Below are 9,326 nucleotides of genomic sequence, written 5' to 3' on the forward strand. Positions count from 1 at the left end.
CACACACACACACACACACACACACAAGGACGCAGATGAGCTGCAGAAAAGAAAAACGAAGTAAAAGAAAAGACACGTCACAAACAGAGNCCGNAAGAGAAGAAGAAATAATGGTTTCGAACAGTGCCGCGCGGGCAGAGATGAGTGTGTCGAGGAGGGGAGAGCAAAACACACACACACACATACACACACGCACGCACCAAAAAGAGAGGGGGCGCAGGGAGGAGGGAGAGAAGGAGCGAGCACGAGCAAGGGAGTCTACGGTCAACGATGCGGACACACAGATAAAAGCATAGAGAAGGGAAACGAACGAAAACAAAGTGTGTGTGGGAGGCGGGGGGGGGGAGGTAGAGAGGGAGAGACTACACCGATTTGCACATACAGGGATATGACATGAGGCGAAGGGGTTGGGGGTGGTGGCGGTGGTGACGGTGAGCATGTGTGTGTGTGTGGCAGACCGTCTGCCATGGTGAAGAGTCTTCTCCGAGCTGAAAAGGCAATAAAAAATGCTAGAGACAGGGCAGACGAGTGCGAGGGACACGCACGTACACATGCTCTCTGAAGCACATAGACAAGTACGCACATATACACGTATACCGTGGACGCGGAGGGAGGGAGGGAGGGAGGGAGGGAGGGAGAGGAGCGCAGAGCTCATGGAGAGCGGCAGGCATTGAACGCAGGACCTACACTATTCATCTATAGACGCACCCACACCGTGGTGAAGAGCGGAGGAGGCGTCTTTGCCACTCGCTGTGACTCCTGAGGCAACACGGAGAGAGGGAGAGAGAAGAAACGGAAACGAAATAAGTAATTAGAAGAGGACATGAGCGCACACGAGTCCTTCGGGTCGTACCATAATTCAGAAAGGACACGCAGGCACTAACCGACGGGCGCCACTCCGGGCACATCTGTGCTTGTGTCGTGGTGCGACTACCAAACCTTTTCCCCCGCCCCTCCCCCCTGTGTGTGTGTGTGCGCTCTCTCTACAGAAAGGCAACCATCACAAGGCGGCCGCCACAGAGAGAGAGGCCCACGGGCGCCTGCCAAGGACGTCGGCGACGTGGTGGTGTTTTGGTTCGACGATTGACAGAGGGGGGGGGTAGTCCGCTGCGAGGGCGGAGCGGTCATCGCAGTGTGCACAACGCCGGATCGCCGTGGCTGCATCGTTGGCATTGGTGCACAGTGCATGTATTCGATCAAGAAGAGGTGCCACCGGCATTGTAGCCTGAGGAGTCATTTGAGGCGGAGGACGCCGACGCAACGCACGAGCTGAAGGCAACATCGCTAGCCTCGATGACGTCGTTTGGGCCCGCCGAAGAACTGTAACTGCTGGAGATCGTGCCGCTGATAGGGTCACGGCTTACGCCGTTACACGCGTTCTCTATGGCACACTTGACATTCATGACCGCGTCGTCCACTGTGACGGCTACATTGCGGCTTGTCCAGTTGAGCGGAAGGCAGCCGCAGAGAGCGTTGTCCTCCAGGTGGAGATACATAATGCTCGGCAGTGTTCTCCATTTAATGGGAACAGAGCCACTTAGCTGGTTGCCGCGGATGCTCAGCGTGTCGAGAGAGTGCATCGAGCTCCACAACACCGGTAGAGTACCGCTCAGTGTGTTCTTGGAGATATCCAGCACCTGCATGGACTTCATGGCACTCCACTCCGCAGGCAGGGTGCCGACGAGTACGTTGTCCTGTATACGCAGTTCCTCCAGGAATTCCAGGCGCGCCCATTCCGCAGGCAACGAGCCGGTGAGGCGGTTCGAGTGCAGGTCCATCCACTCCATCGTTGACATCCCCACCCATTCGCGTGGGAGAGTGCCGCTGAGGTCGTTCCTGCCTATCATCAGCGTCGAGGCAGCTCGCATAAATCGCCACTCCGCAGGCAGTGTGCCACTAAGCCGGTTTCTTTCCAAGACCAAGGCCTGCATCGACCTCATGCGCCCCCACTCCGGCGGCAGCGTGCCGACCAGCGCGTTGCGATCGAGGCTCAAGATGACGAGGCTCTTCATGCTCTCCCCCCACGACGCCGGGAGGGTGCCGGCGAGATTGTTGTTGCTTAGGTAAAGGACCACTAATCTGTCCAGGCTGCTCCACTCAGGCGGGAGGCTGCCTGTGAGGCTGTTGCTCTCCAATCGCACCTGGCGTAGATTTCGCAGCAAGCCCCAGCTGGCCGGCAGCGTCCCCGACAAGTTCATCCCGTTTGCGCGCAGACAGATGGAGGTGACAAGCACCTGCGACACGTCAACGTCGGCGCTCGACACCTCCGGCAGACGGCCGGAGGAGACAGCCGACTGGACCCAGTTGGTGGCACTGATGGACACCTCGTCGTGGAGACACGTCACTCCTTTCCAGGCGCAGAAGTCGTCGCCGGTCCAGAAGTTTCGAAGATGTGGCATCGACTGCACAAACCCATCCAGAAACTTGCGCGTATTGAGTTGCTGCGCTTCCGTGTACCTTGACAGCGATCTCGTCCCCACGGCGCGCGCCCTGCCGAACGGTAGCACCAACACCAGTGCTACAGCAGCCACAAGCGCACATGCCCGCGTGGCGCGACGATACCGAAGCGGCGGCGGCGCCATGCTTGCGTGGGTATACATTGCTGTATAACAGGCTCAGGTGTTTGTGTTTTCCTCGTCTTGCGAGGCGCCGTATTCGACGGGGACGCGAGTCTGCACGCTCTTGCGTGCGGGTCGATGGAGCACCTCCGCTGCGCTGCGCAGAGCAGAGCACGCACGTAAAGTCAAGCAAGAGAAGACACCGAGGTAAAAAAAAAGGAGCGTCGGGAGAGATGGACGATGGGGTGGGAGAGGGAGGGAGAACAGAAAATGGAGCGCCAAAGTGAAAACCTCAAAGAGCCGCGGTGTACGTGGCGACAACACTTACCCTGCGCGCGTGTGTGTGTCAGGGAGAGAGGGGGGAGGGGGCTGTTCAGGCGAGATGCGGGGTGGAGGGTCGAGAGTGTTACAGAGTCGTAAGCTCGCCATGCCGTGAGAGGAAAAAGAGGAAAAGGCACGGCGTGGTGGATCGAAGACAGCATCGCATGCTGAGGTAACATCATGCACCGCCTTTCGAGCCCGGCGGAGGACGACCGACTCCACCACCTACAAAAGCGGGGGGTGGGAGGTGGCGGAAGGGAAACAGAGCCGCCCAGGGACATCACAGAAGGCCACCGAAATAGGAAAGCGAGATTCTCCCATCGTTCGTTAATGTCGTCATTACTGCGCCCGAACTGACCCGCCCGAAAAAAGTTAAACGCGAGAAAACAACAACAAGATCGTCCAATGGACGCTCGACAGCACACACATACACATAGACATACACGCACACGCACGCAACGGACATCATGTACTCCTCGGGCGTCTGCACCAGGAAATACGGGGGAGGGGGTGCCAAAGGCGGCGTGGAACGTTCCACTTGGTGGTGGCAGCGAGGGGGGGGGCAGCCAAGGGAGAACAAGAGAAGAGACCGAGAGTAGGACGGAGCAGTGGTGATGACATGCCGTGTGTTGCTTCCCAATGCCGTGGGCTCACCAACGTGAGATTTCGCCGCCCCCTCCAACCCCACGCAGCGTACCGATGCGGCGTGGCCGCTGCCAAGTGGGTCCGTCTTCTCCACCCGCTCCCACCGGGATTGCCTTGACATGAGAGGGACACAAGATGAAGATGTACGGTTGAGGTGGGTGGGGGTGGGGTAGGCAGCAAGAAGGTCGAAGAGCGCCTCACAAGTAAAACCGCATCAGACTCCACGCCACCCCTTTCCTTCTGCGTCCCCGCCAAAGCTAATCCTTTCTCATCCCTGTCCCCAACGGAGCTGCCCTTGCCGCCTCCTCTCACTTGGTAATGTGCACCTCCATGAAGCGGATACGCTCTGTCCGGTTGGACACCAGCGAGAACTCCTGAATGTACCTCCACACCGTCGGAAACTCCTTCTTGAGTGAGACGACGAACGCCTTCGCATTCTCGCACACTGCACCGGCCGTCATGCCGCCATGGCCGACGCGGAAGAGCAGCTGACCCTGCTTCTGCAACTCCACCAGCCCTGCGGTGGAGCCTTGTGAGAGACGGAAGCCAAGCGTCTCGCGCTCGTCGAGGCCGTCTAGCGGCGTGATCATCTTGCGCGGGCAGCGCACTGCCGAGCTCGGCGCCGCATTGGCAGCCGCGGCCGATGAGGGCGAACTACCCTTCACTGCGTCCGTGATGGCGTGCGGCAGCTTCGACTGTATGCGGGCATCCACCACGAAATGGCTGAATGTGGCCGCGACGCGGAGTGCCCTCTTTGTTGCCTCGGCGTCGCCGCGCTTGCAGATGGCTTCGGCCGTCACCACCGCGTCGTAGTAGCCATGCCGCTTGTTGATCTTGCCGCAGTCGTGCGAGATGACCTTGGGAACGATCAGGCACGTGGTCCGCCCATTGGCGGCGTACACGCGATGCGGCAAATGGAAACGGTGGTCACGCACCAGCCGCGGGCACTGCGCCGTGATGACGAAGGGCAGGATGAACTCAAGATAGATGCCTTCCTCGTCCGCGCCTCCGCTGCTGCTGCTGCTGCTGCCACCGTTTGCGCCCTCCGCACAGACGCGCTGCAGCTTATACAGAACCGCCTTGGTGACAATCAGGCGCTTGTCCTGCGGCATGACTCGACGCACACAACACGAGAACAGAGACGGAGGGGCAGAGGCGGGGGCAGGGGAACAGAGGACGCCGACAGGGACTTGCAGGCAAGCGCACAGCCACACCACGAGTGGACAGCGGGGGGGGGGGGCGTCAAAGAAAGGGCGGAAGAAAAAATGTAGAGAAAAGCGCTGCGCTCCAGAGTCCAGTGGATACGATGTACCGCGGCGCGGAAATCACGTGTGCGTGCGTGCGTGTTGATAGGCCGATGTGCACGGGGCAGGGAGGGGGGAGGGGGAGGGGCAGCGGAGCGTAAGGAGGGGGGATTGACATACATACATACCAGTCACCATACGGGGGCAATACAGATGCGTACTGCACTACGTGACCCGTTCCGGTTCACATGATGCGGGGCGTGGGCATCGTTGTATCGTCTCTCCATTTCCCCGCCCCCTTCTCCTCGCCAGCAACGTGCTTGGCTGCGTCATCCTACAGCATGCGCGCACAGCTCATCACAGAGAGAGAAGGGGAGGGGAGGAGAGAGAGGGGGGGGGCCATTCATCTCTCGTGTGTTCTCGTCTTTTTCTGTGCGGATGTCTTCGTCCTTTGTTGTCTTCTGCGCATGTGTGCGAGTATGCCGGCACGCTTGTGCGTGCGCTTGCGAAGACCCACTGCGGCCTCCCTTTCGCTGCTACTCCTTCGAAAGGTGTTGGTATTCATCACATGCGAAGCCTGCACGTCCTTCTGTGCGTGCGTATGTGTGCGCATATATATGGATAGGCCGTCACTCTTGCTCCGCCAAATTGCCTAACCGCCGCTGCGGGGCGGGGGGGGGGGGCGATGACATGCCATGTGCGCGTGCACCTCTCTCCGAAACACCCACACAGCCACGTGTACCACGCTTTTTGGGTGACGCGAGACTACCCCTCCTCCGTTTTGGCCCGCTTCAAGGTGGCAGTAACACGGCTGTCGCCAAAGACGCCGTCGGTGCGCAGTGACCCCTTCGCACACGCGGTATCTCTTTCCGGGGGCAGCGCAGACTCGAGAGGAGGTGAGCTGCCAGCCCTTGTTGTGACAGGTTGCGAGGACGGCACCGACGTGACCGTGCCCAGCCCGTAGAAGTCTCGCGCCTCTGCCGACGCGCACGCGGCGACGACGTCCAGGTCCAGCACTGTCAAGCTCAAGTCCTCCGCTTTGCGCACTCGCGACAGCGCCACGTACGCTTGCCCTGCCTCGAAGAATGACTTGTCCAGCGCCAGGCGGACCATGGGCAGCGTCATGCCCTGCACTCGGTGCACTGTCAGCGCCCAGGCCAGCTGCAGAGGCACTTGACGCCTGGATAGGCTGAGGCGGCCGTCTCGCCCGTGCACCTCCATTGTGATGGAGGGCACGACAGCCTCTACACCGGTGGAGAAGCGAACGAGCGGCAACGCGGGGCCATGCGCCTGTTCGACGAAGCCCCCAACGAGACCAAGGTCGCCGTTGGCCAGGCTCGGCTCGTTCGGCAGGGATGCGAGGAGCACCACCTGCGCACCCACCTTCAAGGTTAACACAGAGGGCAGCGACACCTCGGCATCGATGTCGGCGCCAGGGACGGCTGCGTAGTCCTCGGATGCATAGCGCTGGAACTGCATCGACTCCAGCTGTTGCAGCCGCTGTGCGTTGTAGCGGTCCACGTCTTTGCGGCGCGCGAGCAGAGTGGTAGCCTCGACGCCGAAGCGTTCCTCCAGTTTGCGCCCCAAACATGCCTCGAGTACCTCCCGCACCAGCGGCGTGCATTCGCCTCGCCGCACCGCCGCACAGCACTCGGCAAAGCGCGGGTCCTCGGCGTGACGGTAATCCTTCGTGAAGACAAGTTGCTGAAAAGCACAGGCACGCCATACAGCAGCCATGAAGGCGGGCTGCACCTCCTCGCCAGCGCCACGCGACACCGGCGGCAGTTGCAGAAAGTCGCCAACCACCAGCAGCTGAATCCCACCAAACGGCAGTGCCGCGTTGCTCGTTCTCTGTCGCCGCTGCGAGGAGGAGGCGGGGGGCGCCAACGGGGCTCGCAGCACGCGTGCGACGCGGTCGAGCAGGGCGAATGTGTGCGAGGAGAGCATGCTGATTTCGTCAATGACGAGCACCTCGCACCGCTGCCACGCCCGCACGACGTCCGGCTTGCTCTGCACGCGCTGCAGGATCACGTCTGGGTCGCCCTCGCCGCGACCGATGCCAGAGAAGGCGTGCACCGTTTTGCCGCCGATGAGTCGAGCGGCGATGCCAGTGGCGGCAGTCACTGCGACTCGCCCAGTTTCCACCGCTTTTTCCTGTTCCTCGTCTTCAGCCCCCCGATTTGCATCGCTCTTCGCACCACGGTGCTGCCGCGTGCGAGGTAGGACGTGCTGCAAGACGTGAAGCAACCATTCCGTCTTGCCCGTTCCAGCAGCACCGCTCACAAAGACATTGTGGCCAGCGCGCACAAGCTGCACCGCGCGCTGTTGCTCACTCGTCCACTTCAACCGCTGCTGCTGGGCCGCCGTCAGTGACGTGATAGGGCCGCTGCTATTTCCGGTATTGCTGCTGCTGCCGCCAGGTAGCACCGTGCTCCTCTGAGGAACGGAAGGCTGCGATGAGGTCATGGGCGTCGTCGATTCCGCCATCGAGTGCGCAGCGAATAAGTCCCCCTGCGCTGCTCTGGGGGCGGCTGTGTTGCTGTCGTGATGATTCTTGCTAGTCTCCTCGCCGGAAGAGTCGTAGTCATCATCGTTATCCACGCCGCTGCCCGACAGCTGTGCAAGGCCGGGGTCCCGCAAGTCGCCACTGCCTCGACCGCCAACGCCCCCTTTTCCGCCACGCTGCGGGCCCTTGTGACTTCTGTTCGCCACGTTGCGCTCCATGTCCTTCCACCGCGCTTTGTCCTGAAGCACGCCGGCCATCATGCGCAGCTCATCCAAGTCCTCGGTCGTGTCGATGAACACGCTACACTGCCGCTTTTCATGCGGCACCATCACTGTCAATCGTCCTTGTGCTACGCCCGTCGACACGACCCGCTGCAACCGCGCCAGCTGGAAGAAGGTGCCCTCGTGCTTCTTGTGTCGGCTGGAGCGAACGACGAGGCACGGCCCGAGCCCGCTTTGGCGAGAGAGGAAACATTCGGTGCCGCCCCACTGACCAATCCGCTCACCATCTTCGGCAAAGACGGAGATCTTGCCCTGGACGGCGCTCATCGTCATCTTCGGCTTTGGCACGCGTATCGCAACACCCGCCATGGTGATAGAGAGGTTGGGTGGCGTGTATGTGTGTGTGTGGGGGGGGGGATGGGCGCTGAAGGCACGGAAAAGAGGGACCTGAGCGACAGCAAGTAGTCTATGGATGTATATCTATGATCGGTATCTATGCATGTGGTGGTGGCGGTGCGATAGGCGAGCGCTAGATGCGTTGCACTCCGTCCCCTGGCGAAGGAGGACAGGAGCACGAAGAGAGGCGGGGGAAGAGGCGAGGAGGAAGGTGATGTGGGGTTGGCAAGGGACTGGAACGCCCTGGTACACGCACACACACACAAACACACGTACCCCGGCGCGGCATGTGTGCAGAGCCACGTGCATGGCGGGTAGTGCCGCACACAGATATACAGATGCGCGCCGTCACAGGATCCACCACTCCCGAGAGCGTTAGGGAAGTATCGCCCGTCTCCAACAGCAGTGTGCCTGTGCCTGTGTGCGTATGCGTGTGCGTGTGCGCCTCCGAAACCCAAGCAAGCAGCCGGCGCCGCAGTTTCAACTCATGCCCCTCTCTCGTTCGGTGAACTTCGCGTTTCGCCTTGTGTGTGCCCTTTCGTACGGCGCTCCTCATGGGGTGTGGGGAGGGAGACAGCCGAAGGTAACGCCTGCCTGCGCATGCTTGAGCGTGAGGCAAACCGTGCCGGAGGAGGCCGTCCGCTGCTTGCTTCGTTCGTTTTTTATTTTTCCGTTTTCCCCTCTGAAGGGCTGCGGTGTGTCTCCGCGGGTGACCGCCGTCCCCCACCTCATGGACTTCTCCTCGTCTTCTCGCTTCATCTTGTGCTTGCTCGGGGGATGGGGGAGGGGTGGGGTTGACACGCAAGCTTCAGCACAAAGACGCGAATCACGCCATCGCGCGCTTTGTGTGCGTGTGTATGTGTGTGCCCGTGCCATGAACAACCCAGAGAGACACGGACAACGAGCACAGAAAGAGCGAAAGGGGCGGGGGAGGGGGACGTGTCTCTGCGTTTGAACGGAGGGCGGAAGGGGATCGGCGTGCCTCCGTATCACGCGTCTGGTGCCTCTATGCGAAAAAAGCGAGCCACAATCACAAAGACAAGTATGCATACCTGTGATTGCGAATCAGCATATCCGCTCCTTCGCCATTGTCGGAGAGAGAGAAACAGAGCGGGAGGAGGGAAAGTGGTACACGGAGGCCGAGAGCGCCTCAGCATATTTGTCTCCGGCGATTTCGACATCTCGCATGTCGGCAGCCGTGCCCCCCTACACCGCGGGGCCACACGAGCAGGAAGCAAGCACGTCTCTCCACAAGCGCATGCGTGCATGAATACACCTGCACTCGGGTACGGACGAGGGTGCAGACCCACGTGTCCTTCTAGTCTTTTGCCTCCCCTCTCACTATGGCAATTAGTGTCCGTTCAGGCATTTATGCCACATCACGGTTCTCCTCATGTCCGCTGGCCGCTGACAGCACAGCAGTACAACTAGCAGT

The 9,326-nt window shown here is 60.7% G+C and overlaps 3 protein-coding genes across 3 annotated transcripts; all 3 read right to left on the bottom strand.

Annotated features, from left to right (window-relative positions):
• Positions 1 to 1,196: 1,196 nt before the first annotated feature.
• On the bottom strand, positions 1,197 to 2,582 carry LMXM_21_1170 (surface antigen-like protein; the record flags this gene model as incomplete). The annotated part of the gene is made up of 1 exon (XM_003875324.1): positions 1,197 to 2,582. The coding sequence occupies one exon, from the start codon at positions 2,580 to 2,582 to the stop codon at positions 1,197 to 1,199; it is 1,386 nt and encodes a 461-aa protein (XP_003875373.1).
• Positions 2,583 to 3,832: 1,250 nt separating this feature from the next.
• On the bottom strand, positions 3,833 to 4,636 carry LMXM_21_1180 (conserved hypothetical protein; the record flags this gene model as incomplete). Its single annotated transcript, XM_003875325.1, has 1 exon — positions 3,833 to 4,636. The coding sequence occupies one exon, from the start codon at positions 4,634 to 4,636 to the stop codon at positions 3,833 to 3,835; it is 804 nt and encodes a 267-aa protein (XP_003875374.1).
• Positions 4,637 to 5,533: 897 nt separating this feature from the next.
• LMXM_21_1190 (putative DNA repair and recombination protein,mitochondrial precursor) lies at positions 5,534 to 7,864 on the bottom strand (the record flags this gene model as incomplete). The annotated part of the gene is made up of 1 exon (XM_003875326.1): positions 5,534 to 7,864. One exon carries the CDS (start codon positions 7,862 to 7,864, stop codon positions 5,534 to 5,536), a length of 2,331 nt encoding a protein of 776 aa, XP_003875375.1.
• Positions 7,865 to 9,326: the final 1,462 nt, after the last annotated feature.

This window comes from Leishmania mexicana, chromosome 21, assembly GCF_000234665.1.
Source record: "Leishmania mexicana MHOM/GT/2001/U1103 complete genome, chromosome 21".
NCBI classification, from domain to species: Eukaryota; Euglenozoa; class Kinetoplastea; order Trypanosomatida; family Trypanosomatidae; genus Leishmania; species Leishmania mexicana.